The sequence below is a fragment of the Palaemon carinicauda genome, chromosome 2 (assembly GCF_036898095.1).
Source record: "Palaemon carinicauda isolate YSFRI2023 chromosome 2, ASM3689809v2, whole genome shotgun sequence".
Classification (NCBI taxonomy): Eukaryota; Metazoa; Arthropoda; class Malacostraca; order Decapoda; family Palaemonidae; genus Palaemon; species Palaemon carinicauda.
The window spans coordinates 113144193-113166876 of record NC_090726.1 but is presented as its reverse complement, the minus strand read 5'-3'; the positions used below and the strand labels follow the sequence as shown (position 1 = coordinate 113166876).

The window sequence follows — 22684 nt, the reverse complement described above, 5'->3', positions numbered from 1 at the left end:
TCTCTTCAAAGGGAACCGATCAAGCGTACCTTTAGCATGGATCTCAACTCAGACAGGTTTCACAAGATCAACCAATCTTTTGCCTTAAAAAGACCATCACCACCGACTCTAGTGGTCTCTTGATCTTTGGATAGGGTCTTGAAGTTTTTGGCTAGGTTGAATAACTCCACCATTCCATTAAAGAATTGTTACAAAAATATTTTTATAGTCACGTTAGCTTCTGGAGCTAGAGTCAGCCAACTGGAGGCCCTTTGCAGAGATCTGAAATATATTACCATAATTCCAGGTATCTTTTAATTTTGATTCTGGGACTCCTTTTTCTAGCTAAAAACGAGAAGCCTCTTCAGAGACAGGACCCATTCTATATCTCGGCTCTGGAGTCTGGGAATAACAACCTTTGTCTTGTGTCGACTTTAAAAGTATATTTACAGAGATCCATGTCTCTAAAAGGTAGTTTTTTTCAAATACTAAGACCAATAAACTCCCTTCTACAGGAGCCACCTGTATTTCCATGATATTCTTAATTAAAAGAGGTGATCCTGTATCTATCTCTAAAACATACAATATGAGGAAAATTGCTTCATCACTAGTATCTTTGCTAACATTCAATTTTAGAGCATCTAGAGTTTTACGGGATGGTCTGGGTATAGAGTATTTATTAAACACTACTTAAAACAAGCACAAGCAGTACAATATTTATGTGTGGTACTCGGTGCCTTCCCTGACCCATGCAGGGGCATCACGTGAGGAAGGACCAAATCAGCTGGGTCATTCTGAAGAAGTGGAGTAATGGGAGGTCGAGCAGTCAACCGTCTTTATTCATCTTTGCAAGGTTAATATTCAGACTAGTTAGTTTTTCTTGGCCTGGGATGATGAGCATGGGTCCCAGGTTGTTCTCGGTGTAAAGTAAGTTCAGAAGTATCTTACCCTACCAGATCGGAAAAAGTGACTACTTCCAAGACAGTTTACACACCTCAACTTTCCAACTTCAATATGGATAAATTCAAAGAATTTTTGTCTTGGGTTCTCAAAATGACAGGAGATTCATGTTCACATTTAGTGTTTAAGCCTTCAGGTTCACAGTTAGTGTTTAGATCTTCAGGTTCATGTTTAGTATTTAGACCTTCCTTAACACAGATGCACTAATTTATATAAGACTAACCAATTACCTTGATTCAATCATTGTACCCCATGAGAGAAAATCTCTAAATTAAGGTTATGTATTAAATGGTTATCTCTTTTAATTAGAATGACTATGCAGTTTAAAGTTCCATCAAATTGTTCAATAAGTTTTAATGAAACTCATTCGTTCCAGCATTGTTATACTGTACTGCAGAATATACAGTAATGCTGTCTTAGAAGTTCATTCATTACAATAATACAGTAATCGAAAATTATAATGCATGGTCTACCAGATAATAACAGAGATGATGACGATGATAACATGCCTCCACCTGTGGACAACCACAAGTTCAGTCATCTTTCGATATTGATGAGCTTCATAAGCTCTCGACACCACTTTATAACTTTGTTAAACTTCAGAAGTCGAATGAATCTCCCCTTAATAACGGTAATTCTGGTCATTCACTCCCTGTTAGCAAACTTAACCTAAACTTTCACCCCAAGGTCAATCTAATATTAATAGCATGTTATTTAGTGACGGTTCGGAAAGTACGCTGCATTCTACAGACGTGAAATTTTTACACAATTTAATTTCTTCTACTGCTAAACCCTTGCAATTCTACAATTTTAGTTACTCTATAGGACAGCTAGGTTCTGAGGCAAAAGACTGAGCTGGTTATTCTGATACTAATATCCCTCCGCTCCTTTAAGTAAGAGCTTCTCATTAGTCTCGCATTACTTACGTGACTGGCAGAGCATATCATATGATTCCTTTAAACTCTGAGGGGGTTTACTAAGTTTCAATAAAATTGTATGATTTTATATGCCATCTTAATTTATTAACTACTCGTTTGGTTAGCTTTGTGGTCTTTTTTACCAGTTGCGAGGGGAATGATATCTCACAGTTCTTATCAGTAATTATATTTCAAGTTGGTGTTTATGGAACCAGAGAGTATTGTATACAATACACAGAACGGTTTTGGGGTCCCTTTCTAGAAAAAATCCCTGTTTATTCCTATAGACTTAACCTAACATCTCTAGAATTTTCTCTCCTAGGAGATTCATTTTGTAACAGTAGAAGACCATCAGGATTTTGTTCGACTAGAGTTCTTGTCAAAATACCAACAGGACTCATAGTACTCTTAGGAGAACACTATGAGGGTCTTTCCTAACAGATCAGTGTAGGAGGAATACTATTCCACTTTTATCAAGTTTGGGAAAGTCTTCATCTCATATCCTGGGTGCTGTCCATGGTGAGAGAGGGCTATCCCAAACCGTGGGTGTTGTCTGTGGTCAGATAGAGCCATAACCAATTCAGCTAAGGTCATGGCTTTGACAGAGAGATTGCAAAACTCATACAGAAAAATTTAATAGAAGAGGTCTTTAATCCATCTCTAGGTTTTTACAACAGGGTATTCCTAGGCCCCAAAGCATTGGGAGGTTGGAGACCGGTTCTGGATATTTCGATTCTAAACAATTTTCCATTGGAAATGTCCTTGATAGTCCAGGGAGCAGTAAGAAAGGGAGACCTGACAGATTTATAATTTCACATGCATATTCACCTAAATTAAAGGAAACTTCTATTCATGAATGGTTTGAAGGTTTACCAATTCAAGTACGTATGTTTTTGTCTAAGAACTGCTCCACAAGTCTTCAGTAGGGTAATGGCAACCATTTCGAAATGGATGAAATTCCTGTGAATCACAATTATTTTATACCAGGATAGCTAGCTACATTTGAATATTGTCCTTCATTAGAAAGGATTTTGGATCAACAATTATGGTTACTCAGGTTATTGAAAAGGTAAGGAATCCTGGTCAATTTTGGAAAAGTTTCTTCTAATTCTGACTCAGGGGAATCTATATTTGTTTATAAAAGTAACAGTAGTTCCTTTTATGGTTTTCCTATCAGAAAAGAGGTTTCACTCTTTCTTCTTTTATTAGGAGAAAAATTCAAGAGCATGAAGTCAATGTCAGTTCGGATGTGTATAAGACTTCTAGGGACCACGACTTCTTTAGAGAAGTTCGTTCTGATGGGCAGTCTAAAAAGGAGTTTTCAATATCATTTCAATCCGAATTGAAACAGGATACTGTATTTAATCTAGAGAGAAGAACTTCTATTCCAGTGATAAACAACCAACTTCAACTACAGAGATGCTGGACGAACATCATTGATACCAAAGGGAGTTCCTTTGGTAGTGAGGATTCCAGAGGCTCCAAAGGAAGGATGGAGTGCACCTCTAGATTTGCTCTATCTGTGAGGGAAATGGAGGCCAAAAGAATCAACTCTTCATATAAATTGCCTGGAGCTAAAAGCAGTTCTAAAGCCCTTTAGGCCCAGGAGTTGATAGTAATAGGAAAGTATGGGATGTTGTTTTAAGACTCACGACAGCATTAGCTTATATCCCAAAAACAGGGGGGAATCAGGTTGGAATCTTTATACCAGATAGCAGAAGTCCTGCTGACTGGGACAAATTTGAGAGGAATAGTCCTTCCCCTTCCGTTAACCTATGGATATAGAATATCTTAGCAGGTTAGTTAAGCAGAAAAAAATAGATTCTTCCAACCAAATGGTCTCTGCATCCGTCATTGTGCCTGAAGATTTGGAAATGGTGGGGACGATCAAACATGGACATTTTTTGTAGGAATCTTTCTTTGGAGTCTTAGGAGCAGGTGAGTGGCATGCCAAATTGGTATTTGCTAAGCATTTATCTTCAAGAAAACTGGTTTGTTAATTCTGAAGGTTGGATTTTAGGTGCTGTAGTAACTTATAATAAAAAAATTTTGTTGATTCTGAAATGTAATTCATTCTAGGATTAATTTTTCCTTTGGAATACAGTGTTGGGTAATGTATATCATTAAGTTATTATAATGAAGAGATTGTATTAGAGAATACAATGTAGTTATTAGAATAGTGAGGTTGTATTTGGGAATGTAATCTGAAGAATCAAGTTAAAACAAACTTTATTTGAAGACATTTTTCCCAAGGTACGAAACCAGAGTGAGTCTAACATTTTTACTTTAGAACCTGAAATTTCCTGTCTCCTTCACTGACCCAACTCCTTTGGCGTGCAGGAATCAGCAGTAAACATCAGGGAGGTTTATAGTGATAAACGGAATTTTAGTAATAAAACTGTGCATATCTATCCTCACCTGATATTCATATATAAACCCACCTACCTCCCCACTGACTAGTAATGTCAAGAGGCTAGGGCTAAGCAATTAATTTCTAATTGGAGACTAAAAGGCAAACCATCTATGGCGTACCCTTTTTATAGAGGCCTAAGCCTATTGAAATTTAAGAAAACACAATTTTTAGTTTTGGGGTAAACGTCCACCCCAAAAGCCAAATCAAAGTCCTTCTAAAAGAAGGCAACCGTGTGACCCCATACGAATGGGAAAAAAACACGCTAATAGAAGAAGAAGAAGAAGAAGAAGTCGATGCAAGCCAAGCTCCGAGAGGGAAGCAATATGAACATCATGAGGGTATAGAAATGACATATATTATTATCAAAATTGTATTTTTGCTCATGTAAAACATCATCATCATCATTCTCATTAATATTTTTTCTAATCAGCTTTCCCTTTATGAGGTAAATTGGGTATCAAGTTATCTTAACTCTCCATTATTTTCCACACCTTCCCCAAAGTATTTGATCAGGTACTTCCATATTTACTGATTGTCTAGCTGACTATTCCTCATTTATTTCAGCTCATAACAAAATTATTGATTCCATTGTCCCGTAACGAAACCACAACTCTTAACTCCCCATTTGTAACGTGATCACACAGCACTCACCATTACATTGTCACACCTCAATTTCTCCTCTACATTCTCTGTCATTGTTCATGTTTCTGAAATTTGGAATAGTATAGGTCTTAACTACACCTCACAAATCTTTTCTCTCTCTAAGTTGGAAACTACTTCTATTCACCACAATTCTAACTCAGATTCTCCACCTTAACATTTCTCTCCCAATTTTTTTCCCAGCACATCAAATCCAACTGTGTCAATTCCTAAATAGCCAATTAAGTCTCCCCCTACCAGTACTTCCTCAGATGATGGCATTTTTTTAGCTACCAATTGGAAACCTTTACCAAAATTCTTACCTTTCGTCTTATCTCCCTTATTGTAAAGAGTAATAAACATGTATTACTTTCAGAATATCATTTCAGTCTTTCTTATCCTTTTATCTATTCATCCTACTTTTATCATATTTGCCATTCCATTTTTGATCAGCAAGCCCGTTTCATTTTGTCTTCTCTTGTCACTTTTATATTTGAACTCATGTTTCTCTGTCACTACGGAAGGTTTTTGTGCCTTGCCGTTTGCACAAAATATCCATACTTCCCATACTTGTCCTAAATTATAGATATAGTATCTGTACAGATATCTGAATAATTTATGTTACTTCAGAATCAAATTTATAAAGTAATACATGGTAAACATTTGTTAGTAGTCCTGTCAGCATATTCCGAGAATTTCATAAGTACTTACCATTCTGGCAAGCTGTAGCAATGGAACCCTTTGTATCTGAGCCAACAACTACATGTCTAGCTAAGTTGGGATATGCTTGGAAGATTCCTGCTGCCAATTTATTGTTGGTTTCTTCATCCTCACAGCCACTGAGACACAGACCCTGTCAAGAAAAAATTATACAGGTTCTTTAGATTAACAAATTCTTCATTTAACATGAAGTTTATAAATACTAAAAGTGGTACAGATTACACTGTTGAATATTGCAGCACAGTACACTCAAATTGAGGATAATCACAGGGGGTCAATATATCAGTTCATCATTATTACAGTACAGGTACTACAAATATTTTATTAAGTAAAGTGGACCCAATTGCATGGACGCTCAAAGATCCATGATCCATTTGAGCTACCTTACAAAGAATAAAATTTCCCTACACTACATAAAAAAAGTGAGCAAAGTTTTTCTCTTTGATTTTGTTAAACTGATTCCACAAGAAAACTATTTGCAGAATGAATGCTTCATCACAGGAAAGCAAATCAAAATGTGGATAATGGATTGATACTTTCTATCATCGCCGATATTTCATATAATCAGCATCCTTTGGGCTTGGTTTTAGCATCATCCATGTACATTGTCCTGATGCCAATTAACAGGTAAATAAGTCAATTTTGTTTCATCAAGATTATTTGATTAAATTGGTTGCATTCCTAATATATTAAAATACGAATAAACAGTTAATTTTAAAGGTATGTTTATTACTATTCTAAAAATAGCCTACAAACAAAGATTAAACACAAAGAAATATTAGTCAAGACTTCTGAGTTTTAAATTTTTCGTAAATGAATAGATTTGCATCGAAAAAAAATAACATCTATGTACAATGTCCGGCCAAGGAAGTTTAGGAAAACTTCTACAATCGTAAAGTTACGAGTATATCTTGATAGAAGGTGTGAAATCTTAACACGGGTTACTTGAGAGGCTGACAATATAACTAAAGAATACAAGATAAGTCTTATCAAACACTTAACCGTTTTGAGATGCGCCTGATTGATAATATCCACTACTTATCGGAACATCTTAGTGTACATGATTAAGACCTGGTCATTTGATTATGTGATTGTGAGAAAAGTTACTTTCCCATAACGAGAGCTGGACAGCAATAAACCAAAGTAAAGATGGAAGAAGCCAAATATAGAATCTTATTCACCTGTCACACAACACAAGTCACCAAAGCGCTCCAATCACTGTATCGGTTCCTACTTGGTAATATGCACAAACAATTGTGAAATATCCTTCTTCAGGAACAAAAATAGTTACAAGTTCTAGCAGTGATGTTAAATAAGTTTAAAATGATTGCCCCTCGAGTTATTGAGTAGCCACAGGCAGAGATAGCAATGTATATTACACACACACAAAAAAAATACATTATAAGAGCTGATAAGTTTACAGCAGCCTGTCAAACGTCGTACAGGTAAATACGAGTCAACTTCACGAGAGAATTTAAATGACTGGAAATAGGAAGAATGTAAGAAGTGCCGATTTTGTATGAGTCTCTTCAGGTAGAATCATGAGTACAAGTAACTCTTAAAAATATGAAAGAACACAATTTAAGAATGGGTAAGTCTCCCATTAATCCAGAGATAATTCCTCAATATATATATATATATATATATATATATATACAGCGCGTAACTAAAAATTCTTACTTACAAATTTCAAATTCCAAAATACAACGTTTAATAAATAGAAACTGGAATGGGTCTTGTTCTGGGGGATTGCAATGATGGCACCACATGAAACAATGTGCATCATTAAGATCGAAGCAAACTTCATGGAGTATAGATAAAAAAAATGAGGAGTGTAGTGTTTTTTTTTAGATCAGGGTAAAGACAAAATTAATGGAGTATGAAGAACCCTTGATAGATTCTTTAAAGTTAGATTTTATAGGAAATCCTGTTTATCATGGCTATTTCCAACTAATCCTCATACAAAACGCAAATTAATAGTATATTTATATTACAGAGAGGACTATAACAAATACTTAAGATCAATAATGAAATTAAACAATTTTATATAGACATGACGAGATTTTCTTTTTTGAAGACTCAGAGAAATTAAAAATGGCAAAAGCAGACTTACACAATGGCTGGCTGTCTTTAAGAATGACTTATCTACAGCTTTATTTTAAATACCGCAAATGAACTATTTTTAAAGTTCAGACTCCATTTGTCTTATCATTATGAAGACAACATCAAATGTTTCAATGTTTCATTACCGTGCAAAATAAAGGTCCTATGTTACAAATGTTATGATAGAAGTTGTCGTCACAGATAATTTAATAATAGCTTGTGGACTGATTTGTATTTAAAACCTGTTTCCAATTAAAGGAAAGCAAATTCAAATGTGAAAGAAAAGAAACAAAACACTATTTTTTCAATAAGCTTGCTTTGTATTTACGCCCCTCATTTATAAAACTGGAAAAGTACAGAAACGTGTCAGGGGTAAAACAGTCCTTGACGTCATGAAAAGAGGCTGTGTGAGTGTAGTCATTCATAAAAATAACCTATTATATTCCAGCAACGTGCTCTGGGGTGTACTAATGAAGTTTGGCCTATATGTCCAGTTGCTGAATTAATTACTTAAGATCAGGAAGAAGGTTTACTATTATATGACCAGAGACCATAAAATATAATTCAGTTATTACCTTGCAAACAAAGAGAATAATTAATAAAAGTGAGAAGACAGTTTATTTATTTTAACAAGGTGATCTCCCTTATGTTTACAAAGTTAAGATTAAAGATAAAATATCTATCAAAGACAAAGGAAGCATGATACCAAAATTACTTAATATTTTGTACATAGAGATTGCACAGCAGCACACACTCATACAGAAATCCATATTTGTACTCTTGCGTGTGCACACAGAATGACCAAATGGCCTTTTCCCCGGGCATACTTTATATCTACCCACACTAAACGTCCCAATATCGTGTGTTGATGTGGTCAGCATCTGTAGACCTTTTATACATATATGACCAAATTGCTTGAAATACTTTTTTGAATTTTCCCCTGCATAACCAGGAAATACCATTATCTTCCGTAATGCTTTCCTTTAATAGGAAACCACCACTGTTGCTTTTTTTTTTTTTTCTATCTGTCCCTACCTAATCTCGTGTCGGTGTCTCTATACTCAGTACCATAGCGCCTTGATTGGTTTCACTGTAACACTGAAAAAGTCTACCTAGCATTGTCTCGGATGTTCATGTCTTCAAGTGAGTCTTCAATGCTACTTTTAATGCATCATACTCTTTTGCCTTGTTTATTCTTACTGACATTTCGACTGTTGTTCACTTTACGTAAAAATTTTAATGATTATATCTACTGGTGTGTTATTTTCATGTTAGTTTGCTCTCTTTTTCTTTTCTTTTTTGTTGCATTTTTTTAAAATTCTTATGGGATATTTATCTCTGTCTTGCCACACATGGATGTCTGCATTAGAAAAATTATAACATCAAATGTAAATCCTATTGATATAAGATAGCAGGTTGGCCAGGGCACAAGCCACCCGTTGAGATACTACCGCTAGAGAGTTATGAGTCCTTTGCCCGGCCAGACAGTACTACATTGGATCCCTTTCTCTGGTTACGGTTCACTTTCCCTTTGCCTACACATACACCGAATAGTTTGGCCTATTCTTTACAGATTCTCCTCTGTCCTCATACACATGACAACACTGAAATCACCAAACAATTCTTCTTCCCCCGAAGGGTTGACTACTGCACTGTAATTGTTCAGTGGCTACTCTCCTCATAGTAAGGGTAGAAGAGAATCTTTATCTATGGTAAGCAGCTCTTCTAGGAGAAGGACACTCAAAATCAAATCATTGTTCTCCAGTTTTGGGTAGTACCATACCTCTATACCATGGTCTACCACTGTCTTGGGTTAGAGTTCTCTTACTCTCCTCGGGCACACTATTCTATTAATTTCTCTTTTTGCTTTGTTAAAATTTTCATAGTTTATATAGGAAATATTTGATCTAATGTTACTTTTCTTAAAATATTTTGTTTTACCTTGTTTCCTTTCCTCACTGGGATATTTTCCCTGTTGGGGCCCCTGGGCCTATAGCATCCTGCTTTTCCAACTAGGCTTGTAGCTTAGCAAGTAATAATAATAATAATAATAATAATAATAATAATAATAATAATAATAATAATAATAATAATATAAGTAAATTCTCACGGTAATCAAAATAATCATGAACTGCCCTTTGAGGATATTCTTCTTATATCATTCGAAATTAAGAATAAAATTTGATGGCTATTTAAAATATTTGCCCTTGAACTTGACATATTCTCAAAAAATGCTCTTGGCCTTGACCGTGTCCTTATGGAAGGAATTTGTGTTGATAAAAGCCACTTAAATAGGCACGTAAGCAAGTGTTTTCCCAGGAACTTCACAGAAACTTATGAAAAAGCTAAAGTGCTTTTCAAGCACAAGTCGAGCTTTTCAGTCTCATTATGATAAAACAGAAGTATTTTCAAGTGCTTCAGCCGCGATGTAGGAGATAACGGGATCAATTTCAAGTACCATCGATACTTTATCATATAATGCAAGTGCTTTCAGTACTTCACAAAGACAAAAATAGAGCAACAAAATTGTCAAAAACGACGACGGACAACGACAGCTTAAGAGAAAAGTTTTTGAGATGCGCCGCCTTTTCTAACATTATCTCTAAACACTCATGGTTTAGTTTTTGTCTTCAGAAAACATATCTCTCTCTCTCTCTCTCTCTCTCTCTCTCTCTCTCTCTCTCTCTCTCTCTCTCTCTCTCTCTCTCTCATAGCAATATATCAGTAACTAGAAATATTTAATTGCAAATTATTCTTAAATCCAACCGATGATCTACATATTTTCCTCTCTTTTTTTCTTTGTCTTGTCCTTCCAGAAATCCATTTAATCCATATGACTTTAGTTTGATTTTCATAAGGTCTTCAAATTATAGGGGCAGATTCGCCACCCTGCGGGTAATAGCTATTGATTTTGTCCATGAATGCGCTCATATTACACTGTTCAAATAGAAGAATATTTTTTACTTTCATAAGTCACTTGAAGAGGTGATGTTCATAACACAACCAGGTATGCAGGATGTTATTTCTCAAAGATGTGGTAGGAAAGATCATGCACATGAACCTGGAATTTTAAAGAAATGTGTAGTAACAATAGGTCTCCGAATCTTGAACAAAATCTCTCTTTGGCTGACTTAGGGTTTCGGTAACTTAGTGAGAGGGCAAGGCTAACAGTGATCATGGTAGGGATACCTATTTCAGAAGGGAAAAACAGGAATAAATCAAGATCGTTATAGCGTAATATGTAGACTATCAAAACCTACTCTAAACCCAATTTCTATGGGATTATGTTACGTTCTACTTCAACTTCAAAAGTTTCGGTTATGATTGCACCAACTTTGGCAGCCAGTCAGCAACTTCAAAAATATTGTATGGATCATCCATAAGCTCACACATCACTGGTTTTTAGACTAGTTATCTTCCTAAGTAGACCTACATACCATCATTTATGTGCAAAATGAAGAATCGCTGCAATCTGGAACTTCAATTTCAAGGGTGAAATTTATCAGACTGGCTTTTTACGACGTTCCACGGCATTTCTATAATCGCTCTATTTTTCAGTGATCTTACCGCCATCAATTGTCAGGCAAACGTCTTTAGTTTTGTTAATCCATTATTTGTTTTATTTTTTTGTAATACCTGTGTTATGTTCAGTCCCTCAGCCCAAATTTATGACATTATAGTAGAATTCATAACAAAAGTTAAAATGGGAAAGTTCTCAAAAACGAAATGCTAGAAAACTTACTGATACGACATTCTGAAACCAGAGAAAATGTTTCAGGTGAATCACATTTGTAGCAGGACACCTGTATAAAAATAGTGGCACAGGTGCCCGTACGTTTCATTGCACCTGCTCGAAAATGAACAATAGATTCAGACCAGAGTTTTCTGATCTATACTAGTTCCCGTACGACTACATCAGCCAGATCAAAAGTTAGAAAGAGAAGAGTAAGGGAGAATAGCTAAATGCGCAGTTCCTCATCATATTCTCTAAAATTATTACACATACACAAAGGAAACTAGGTTTAAGCTTCCCGATATTATTATTATTATTATTATTATTATTATTATTATTATTATTATTATTATTATTATTAAGTAGTAACCCTAGTTGGAGAAGCAGGACGTTATAATCCCAAGGGCTCCAACAGAGGAAAATAGTCAATTGACGAAACGAAATTACTTGACACAAGGAAATTAATAAACTACAAGAAAACTAATGAACAATCAAGCAAGAGAGCTCTACCCCACGGTCGTGGAGGACCATGCTACAGAGGCTATAGCATTACCCAAGACTAGAGAACAATGGTTTGATTTTGGAGTGATCTTCTCCTAGATGAGCTGCTTACATAGCTAAAGAGTTTCTTCTACCCTTACTAAGAGGAGAAATTACAATGTAGTAGTTAACTCCTTGAGCGAAAAAGAATTGTTTGGCAATCTCAGTGTTGTCAGGAGTATGAGGACAGAGAATAATGTGGAAAGAATAGGCCAGAATATTCGATGTATGTATAGGCATATGGAAAATGAGCCGTAATCAGAGAGAGGGATCCATTATAGTAGAGTCTGGCCAGGAATGATTTCAACGGGTGGCTGGTGCCCTGGCCAACCTACTACTTTTAGCAAATATTTTTGAAGGAAACAAGAGGAGACGGGCAGACTCATAAATTAGAGAGAAGGGGAGACACATTTTCATCTCAAAGCTATACTCACTTTAAAAGATAGGCAGAGAAAAAAAGATCTCAACCTAATAACAAAATAAAAATATCAAAATGCAATTAAAGAGAGAGAGAGAGAGAGAGAGAGAGAGAGAGAGAGAGAGAGAGAGAGAGAGAGAGAGAGAGAGAGAGAGAGAGAGAGAGGGGGGGGGGGCGGATTAGCTTTGCCCTTGATCATGACCCCTGTAAAACAAAACAAAAATTATGAACTCTAATCGTCCCACTATCAGCGGCTAATCTTCCTCATCTTTCCGTCACAGAATTAACAAGATGATTAAGGAAGGTTTCGAGTGATATGAGATAAGAGAAGAGAAGTATGAACGTAAGTGTTGCAACAGGGGGTTAATGAGGGGGAGGGGGGGGTGAAGGCTCACGTAACTGAGTTCACAGTTCACACAAAGAGAAGAACTGCGTTGTTCAATGAAGGAAGAGAAAAATTAGATATTTAACAGCGGAGTGATGAAAATTGGCTAAACTCCAGACAAGAATCAGGACATGTCTGAGGCCTTTGTCCTGCAGTGGATTAGAAACAACTGCATTTGTTGTTGTTGCTGTTGGATTATGATTAATGAAATGCATTTTGATAGTAATAGAAAATTAAATGCCGGAAAATTAACTTTTAAAAGATAATTCAACGCTAAATTAAATTACCTTACTAGAATTGAATATATATATATATATATATATATATATATATATATATATATATATATATATATATATATATATATATATATATAACGAAGAAAAGACACCGTATCTCGATACCAAAGGGGAACGAGAGAAATAGGAAAAAAGATAAAAAAATTATGTCATAAAAGCAAGGAAGAAAATGTGTACTTGATTGATTGGTTATTTCAACTGACGTCGTAATAACTATGGTTATCGACACCATCTTTGATATGAAATATAAAAATAACCTTTATAAAAAACATCCTCACAAATTATTCATGACCCATAAATATTTGCAAATTTTGAGTAAAAACAGTTAATATATATATATATATATATACATATATATATATATATATATATATATATATATTTATTTATATATATATACCCTGTATATACATATATATACATATATATATACATATATATATGTATATATATATATATATATATATATATATATATATATATATATATATATATCTCATATATACATGAACCAACTTGAAAATTCTATAAATATCAGACGAAGTAAGGAAAGTTGTCGATCTCGGACGACCTTAATGTGAATTTGCAATACTTTCAAGTGTTCCAAGACAATGGTCAAATAGGAAAAAATGGCAAGAAAAGTCTAACTGTGAGAACATTGAAACTAACAAGAAATCATTAAAAGTAAAACAAAGTAGAAATTTCAGTTGGTAGCATTATCATTAGTATTTTATCCACACAGTATCTAGTATTAGAATTATTGCTGACATAATCTATGGCCTCCTATGGCAATTTTTACCATGATTTAAAATATATATACATTTTCAGTTAAACAGTAAAAGCTACAGATGATTCCAACCATTAAGAATTGAATTCCATCAAATAGTGAGTTGAAATTCGTTGGATTTTATCATTTTCATCAAACGATTTATAAACTGTATGACGGATGTCACCATTAAACAAAAAGTATAGTTTATTTGATAAGTAATGTACTATCTTTGGGTAATTATACAAAAATTCCATCAGCCATTACATTGTCCACCCGGTTTACCACACAACTTTACAATTCATGGAGTGCTTCTCTCTCTCTCTCTCTCTCTCTCTCTCTCTCTCTCTCTCTCTCTCTCTCTCTCTCTCTCGGAGAAAAACTACCACTTCGGCAGCACCACTCCATTGAATTCAGATATCAGTGTTCAAGGCTGATTAAAATACCACTCCAATCTCTTATGAAATGAGATAAAATAGACTGAAAATTTGTAATACTGAGAGTCAAGAAGTCTTTGGAACCGACTGACTGCGATAAATTTTCTAATCGTACAAAGTTGAATGTAGGGGGTAAAACTGCTTTTCTATGAAGGTATTCAATACAGAAGGAATTTCTATCCACACGTATGTAAGAATCTATATCTATTTGCACACACACACAATATATATATATATATATATATATATATATATATATATATATATATATATATATATATATATATATATATAACTAGAACACACGACGTTCAAGTAAAACAGAAAATGACTATAATTAAATGAAAAACTAATTCATAACCAGTTCAACATTATAGTATGTATCTAAAATACATAATGCGACACTGGGAATCTTAAAGAGGAAGATGCCTTGAAATATACAAGCGAAGCCAGTATAATTAATTAAGTTTTTATTTTTTCCTAATATTTTTTTTTATCGCATGCGCAGATAATATATATATATATATATATATATATATATATATATATATATATATAAACAGAAATGCATTTTTAGTATACACCGCACACCGCTTCACATTATATGTTGAAGTCGTTATCATAATTTAAATTGGTTTATTTCCTATTGAAATATGCTTCGTCATGAGTATAGTAATTTCTTAATGCAGACAAGTAACAAATCACAAAGGTTACAGTATAGTTATAACGGAAATTACTTCACTCTAAAGTTTAATCTCCTCAATCTCAAATTATGAAATAGCCTGCGTTTCCCTGCATAATATCACGTAGACACACGCCAAGGCAATACTGCAATATCATAGCCCCTTACGATAGACTAAACGTTAATTTTATCACATCTGTGGGAAAATTGAGTTTAGAATGGGTGAAGCAGAATCGTCCGTCCTTTAGTTTTTTGAAAGCATAAACTTGCTACGGAATTTTTACATTTTTATTTATTCATTTTTGTTAGCTTAATTCAATCCACTAAAGGAAGCCAAAACGACATCACGGCAAGAATATCATACAGTATTTATAGATATATATATATATATATATATATATATATACATATATATATATGTGTATATATATACATATACTGTATATATATATATATATATATATATATATATATATATATGTATATATATACATATACTGTATATATATACATATACTGTATATATATATATATATATATATATATATATATATATATATATATATATATATGTATATATATATAGACAGATATATATATAGATATATATATATATATATATATATATATATATATATATATATATATATATATATATATATATATATATACACAATATTCAAAAGAAAGATACAAGACATAATTTTAAGGAAAGTATATTTCTTATGATCACATTAAAATCTGAAAATAAATATAATGTACTTTAGTGATAAAAAGAACACGATTTTCGTACCGTGGAATTCACAAGTTAAGGTTGCTTTGTCTTTCGTAGATTCATGATCTTTTGCTCATTTCAATCAAGTCTAGCGATATATTAGTTCTGGTTTAGTTCAAATGTTGTTCGCAATACTGTTGATTGTTATGTTAATGAGTTAGCTTAATAGAACATAAAGCACCCTTCAGAATCTAATGTCTCTCTGGAAAGCTTCAAATGAGCGCTACGACATTTTCTATTTCACTTTATTTTCTGGCTAAATCTCACTGACTTCCGATGTAATAACTCTATTCATCTTCATTTTGGAGACTACCAATCATCGGTCTCGCAACGATAAGACTGATTAGAACTAGCAAATTATATAAATTGTAAAGTCATTCTTTTCATAAGACTGAAAGTTTGTAGAAACTAATTAATGATTAAAATGACGCTATTTGTAGTGTGACTGACGTTCGAATCATGATATACATTTACGGGGAAGAGTTCAATCCCTCATCATTAGTTATGTCGCAGTACATGTAGGCTACTGAAGCAGAATGCATTGAAGCAGAGGTTTTCTTCTCCGATTTACAACCTAAATGAAATGAAAAAAAGGCCTCTCGTCAAGAAGACTTTAATGTGTCATGAATATTTAACCTTGATGAAAGACATGCACACACATATATATATATATATATATATATATATATATATATATATATATATATATATATATGTATGTATATATATATATATATATGTATGTATATATATATATATATATATATATATATATATATATATATATATCAAGATTACTGATGACAAAAAGAAAACAGTGAAATAAATACTAAGACAGAAAACCCAAAATGAATTAGAGAAAGAAATTCCACATAAACTAAACAAGGCAAGTTCCAGAAGTCTCCATTTAAGCCTCTTCTCTGTGACACTGCTACCGGTGGTGACACTACTGCAGAGGAAAACAAAAGGTAGCAGGTTATTAGCCTTAAGGGACTGCGGCACTCCCTTAGGCCCCAGCTGAAGTAGGATTTTAACACTAACCTCTTCAGAAATGGAGATTGCACGAGTTAGCCCCTCGAATTGTACTCAGTCAGGAGTATATATAATAACAGAGACTATATATATATATATATATATATATATATATATATATATATATATATATATATGTGTGTGTGTGTGTGTGTGTGTGTGTGTGTGTGGATGTATGTATGTATATTATAATTATACTTTCATACAAAACTGTGTCTAAATAAAGATAACATCAACCTATAATTATAAATATCGTATGTAAACTAGATCTCGTACCAACACACATGCATATATAGCACCATATACCAATATATATATATACACACACATATATATATACATATATATGTGTGTGTATACTTCTCCATTCACCATCTACTTCGCGGTTCATAGTCCTTAGCCATGTAGGTCTGGGTCTTCCAGCTCTTCTAGTGCCTTGTGGAGCCCCGCAGAACGTTTGGTAAACTAATCTCTCTTGGGGAGTGCGAAGAGCATGCCAAAACGATCTCCATCTACCCCTCATCATGATCTCATCCACATATGGCACTCAAGTAATCTCTCTTATAGTTTCATATCTAATCCTATCCTGCCATTTAACTCCCAATGTCCTTCCCAGGGCTTTCTTCTCAAATCTACTAAATCTATTGGAGATTGTTTCATTGTCATACCATGACTCGTCCATACAATAACACCGATCTCACTAAACTGATATACAGTCTGATTTTTATATGTAATTTCAGACGATTTGATTTCCAAATTTTACTTAACCTAGCTATTGTCTGATTTGCTTTATTTCAGTCTTTCACTAAATTCTAATTCTTAAGACCCTGTACTGGAGATCATAGTTCCTAAATACTTAAATGATTCTACCTCATTAATCCTTTCTCCTTCCAATGATATTTCATCTTCCATTGCATACTCCGTTCTGATCATCATTGTCTTTTTTCTATTTATCTTCAGCCCAACCTCGTGTGATATTTCATGCATTCTGGTAAGCAAGCAATGCAAATCATGTGGTGTTCTGCTAACAAGGACAGCATCATCAGGATACTCTAGGTCTGCTATATTCCTATCACCAATCTAGTCTAATCCTTCTTCACCATCTCCGACAGTTCGCATTACAAAATCCATGAGGAGGATAAACAACATAGGTGACAACACATTCCCTTGGAGTACTCCGCTGCTCACTGGAAATTCATTTGATAAGACTCTATTAACATTAACTTTGCACTTGCTATGCTCATGAACACATTTAATCAAATTTACATATTTAACAGGAATTCCATAATAATGTAGGATTCTCAATAAAATTGGCCGGTGCACACTATCAAAGGCTTTTTCATAGTCCACAAAAGCCATCAAAAGTGGTTTTCTATATTCTACGCATTGCTGTACATGTCTCAAAATGAAAATTTGGTCAGTGCAACTTCTACCTTTTCTAGATCCTGCTTGTTCATCTCTCAGCTTTTCATCAATCTTTCTCTCCAGTCCCCTTAGTATAAGCATACTATACATTTTTATAACAACAGAGTTAAATGTTATGCCTCTGCCATTATTGAAATCAGTCAGATCTCCCTTTTTTGCCATTTTCACCAACACTCCTAACTCCCATTCATCGGGTTTTGCTTCTTCATGCCACATCCTACAAAATAATCTTGTAAGTAATCTGGGAGTCACTTCATTTTCGGCCAGTATCATCTCGGCAGTTATTCCATCGTGTCCAGGGGCTTTCCATCTCTTTAGTGTTTTGAGGATAGCTTCAACTTAAAACACACTGAACTCATTCATGGGTACATCAAGGTCTTCATTAGCTTCAGGTTTATCAATCAAATTATTCCCTCCATATCTCCTATTCATAACCTCACTACTGTGTTCCATCCAAGATCGTCTTTCTTCATCTTCTGTTGTTATAACAGATGAATCTCTCTTTTGATGGGTATATGTTTCTTCTTCTTTGGCCCACTTGAGATTTCATTAATAATTCTATGAGCAATTTATACACCATAGTCACTTCCTGAATTCATAGCTTTGTCGGCCTCATCTGCTTTACTGTCTAAATATTCTCTCCAGCCATTCTTAGCTTTTCTTTTGACCTCACTATCAATACTGGAATACTTAGCATGCTCTACCTTGTAATTTTCATTACTTCCTCGAAAACTTTCAACAATCAATTTATGTCTTTGTCTCCTTTTTATAGCATCCCAAGTATCATTTGATATCCATGGCCTTCTCCTTGTAACTGTGTGTCCCAAGACTTCACTACCAACTGACTGATATATGTTCTTAATATCACACCATTCTTCATTAATTGTCTGCTCTTCGTCTCTTAAAAGTCTCTATGACTGCAAATCGATTCCTATATTCAATAGCAAATGTTTCTCTGTGCTCTTCTTCTAAAATTTTAGTTGTATCAAACATTTATTCTATATACCTTTCTGTTGGGTGCTTTCAGTTTTAATTTCAGTGTGCCAATGAGGAGCTGGTGATCACTACCAATATCTGCCCCTCTATAGCTTCTTACATTTCTAGAGTCCTCTTTCTCTCTTTATCAATGGCAATGTGATCTATTTGATTTTTGTAAATAACACATGGTGAAGCCCATGTACACTTGTTGATGTTCTTGTGTTTAAAACGAGTACCTCCGATGACAAGATTGTTTGCTTAACAGAAACTTGTGAAATGTGCTCCATTTTCATTTGCAACTTCGACAAGACCCTCGACACCCATCACATTCTCTATCCCTTGATTATTCCTTCAAACTTTAGCATTGAAGTCACCAATCACAATTTTCATATCTCTCTCTAGGATCTCATCTATTATACTCTGTAGTTCTTAATAGTATTCATCTTTCCTTTATTCAGGGGAATCTTTTGTTGGGGCATAGCAAACTATAATACTCATGCTGCACTGCTTTGATTTGCACTTTGCTAGTAACAATCTACTATTTACAGTTCTCCACTGGGTAATGCCTTTTCTGCTCTGGGTGTCATATTCATTCCTACTCCTTCTTTTCCACCTCCATCTGATCTACCTGAGTAGATATATATATTACCTTGGTCTAAAGTTTCCTTACCAATCCCCTTGCAACGTGTTTCACTTAGGGCAGAGATATCCAAACTATATTTAATAAATTTACTCTCCACTTGCTGTAACTTCCCAATCTGATTCACATTCCAATTACCTATTTTCAATTTTTCTTTAGTATTTACAAATTGGGAGATTCTTAGGCCCCGCTATGCCCAGGACTGGGGGCGATTATTTCATCTTCTCTTTCCATGACTGACTAAATCCATATAGGATTCATTGACAATATACATCAAAGAATAGCCAGTTCCCTGTGATGCACAATGCCTATCTAACTAAGGCAAGTGACCCCTGCCGGTCAATACTATTTCTAGTAAGATCAACCGCCAGGCATCAGGAGTAAAAGCCGAAGAGACAGTTTGTCCATCTCCTTGAACCCCATCCATCTCCCTGCTGCCAGTGACTTCATCGAGATTTAGGGGGGCCTTTCCTCCACACCCAACGATCTTCTTACTCCACCAAGTTGCTGATTCGCTTATACGAGTATAACCGTTGGCAAACGTGGATTGTTAAGATATATCGCCTAGCCGTATATATATATATATATATATATATATATATATATATATATATATATATATATATATATACATATAACTAATTTCAGAGTAGATGAATTTAAACAATAACACTATGAAATATAAAATATATATAAAAAACAAGGAACCATTAAGCACATGATAAATGTAAGAAGAAATGGCCTAATTCAAACAAAATATGCCTTTGGACCGTTTTTCGGGGCAAAGCAATATTCGATCTTGGATTTTGTTGTCAAAAAGATAAATAAAAGCATTCTGCAAAGACCGTTCGGCATATAATACATTTAATTTGTAAAAAGATGCGTACCTACATCTCTACCATAATTTTCAAAATCAGATTTGGTTGAAGACATAATTATGGCATTAATTTTGTTTTAGTTTTGAGTTCAAGGAAATAAGGATAATTATATGATTCTTTTAAAAGAAAATACTACATTACTATTTTTCCTCACTTCTTTCAATATTTTTTTTTCATGAAATAAAACATGAATTAGATATAGCCCTTAAATCGGATGCATATTTCTAAACAAAATATGAAGAAAAAAATCTAATCAGTCTTGAATAAAGTATAAAAAGCAACAGTGTAAAAATATAAATATAAATAAAGGTGAAGTGAAGTAAACTAATATGGGGTATCGATAGAAACTACCGAATGTTGATCTTTTATGTACATTCTGTCTGGGATATTGATATTAATTTTACAATTATACTTAAAAAAAAAAAAACTACTGAATACATTTTCGATGAGGAGTTTATGTTATGCTGGATATTAAGTTGAAAGGTACAGTAATTTACACACCACACAATATCAAAATTTTTTTTTTGGCCAATTTTAAAGTATTTAGAGTAACGTAATGTTACTCTAAAATCTAATATTGACGAGTATAGCAGAACTTCGGTTACGTAGAGTTACTTAGATGTATATGATTTTGTGTAAAAGATAGAGGGATTGACTTGAATAAAAGTACAGGGGTGTTCCCCTCGCCTTTCACTTTCAGCTCCATAATGAAACAATGGTTGCAAATACCTATGTAACTGCATAACTTTCCGAATATCCACCAGCACTCCTTTTTACCAAGGCTTCGTTTCATATATGGCACAATGGGCACGAGTCCCATTATTACGACGCAATGGCTGACAAGCGAGATGAGACGCACTTTTACTATCACCCGATGCATTTACAATGAGAAAAGTAGTTTCTTTACTAAGCTCCTACCTAAAAGTCTGTGTTCCGGACATAGCTAATCTACGTAGATATATTGATAAATTTCGATTATTGTTAACACGTACGTCTCAAATTGTTCTAAAATGAACTCTGCTGGATTAAAATATTCTCATGCGATCTATAACATGATCACTAATGTTGATGTTCATAACACTTCATCACTCATTAGCATTAGTGGATAACCTAAACAATATATATATATTTTTTTCAATCCACGGAAAACATTCCCTTTGTTCATGGGGGAACATTTAAACTACAGCTGATGATGATATTGGACAGCATATAAATAAATATGCCCTTGGAACATCGGCGGAAGAAAAATTCTTAAAAAATCATAACAATAATATTATCTTCAATACTCACGAGTCCTTCCAGCGTGGTATCCTGTGGAAGTCCTGCCATGACCTTGGCATCATCGACTAACTGGCGGATCCTTGCCTGACATTCTTTCATGCCAATCAGCTGAAATATATAAAATACAAATATGGTTAGTTTTTTTTTTATGATCGACAACAAAACTAGAGGATATTTAAGAATTACTGAAGCAATGCTGGGAATTTGACAGTCACAATTTTACGGACATTTACTCCAAAGTAAAATAAAGCCAGGTAACATAAAAATGAATAAACTATTGCACAGACGTCAGTGTCTTCCTTCATCCAGATAAACAAGAATTCAAACCAACTAAAATATTTGAAAATAATCCATGCAGAGGTTTTTGTTAAATTGTATTGGTTATTTTTAGGGCATAAGTGGGGAAAGAAAAGAGGGCAGCCATGACATCAAGACCACTTTGACACTTGCTACCCACTGTTTTGCAGATTTTGGAAACTGTTCTTTAAAAATGTTACTTAGATTTAACATATTATTCTGCTTGTTTGCATGTGCATCAGTAAATTTCCACAAACCTCCACTTAAGTGTATTAAAATAAGATATAATTCTTGAAGCTGATTATCCTATAAAATTAGATGGATAAAATCCTCAATAACCCAATAAGCACAATCACTAGCCAGCCTAGAATCTCCAAGAGATTGAAT

The 22684-nt window shown here is 34.0% G+C and overlaps 1 protein-coding gene across 2 annotated transcripts in view; it reads right to left on the bottom strand.

Annotated features, from left to right (window-relative positions):
* Positions 1-22684, bottom strand: part of Nagk (N-acetylglucosamine kinase) — a 129373-nt gene that overhangs the window by 26392 nt on the left and 80297 nt on the right. For both annotated transcript variants that reach the window (XM_068357571.1, XM_068357563.1), the window contains exons 3-4: positions 22010-22108; positions 5620-5761 (exon numbers count right to left, since the gene is read on the bottom strand). In XM_068357571.1, coding sequence (XP_068213672.1) covers positions 5620-5761; positions 22010-22108 — 241 coding nt within the window. The remainder of the gene's footprint in view (positions 1-5619; positions 5762-22009; positions 22109-22684) is intronic.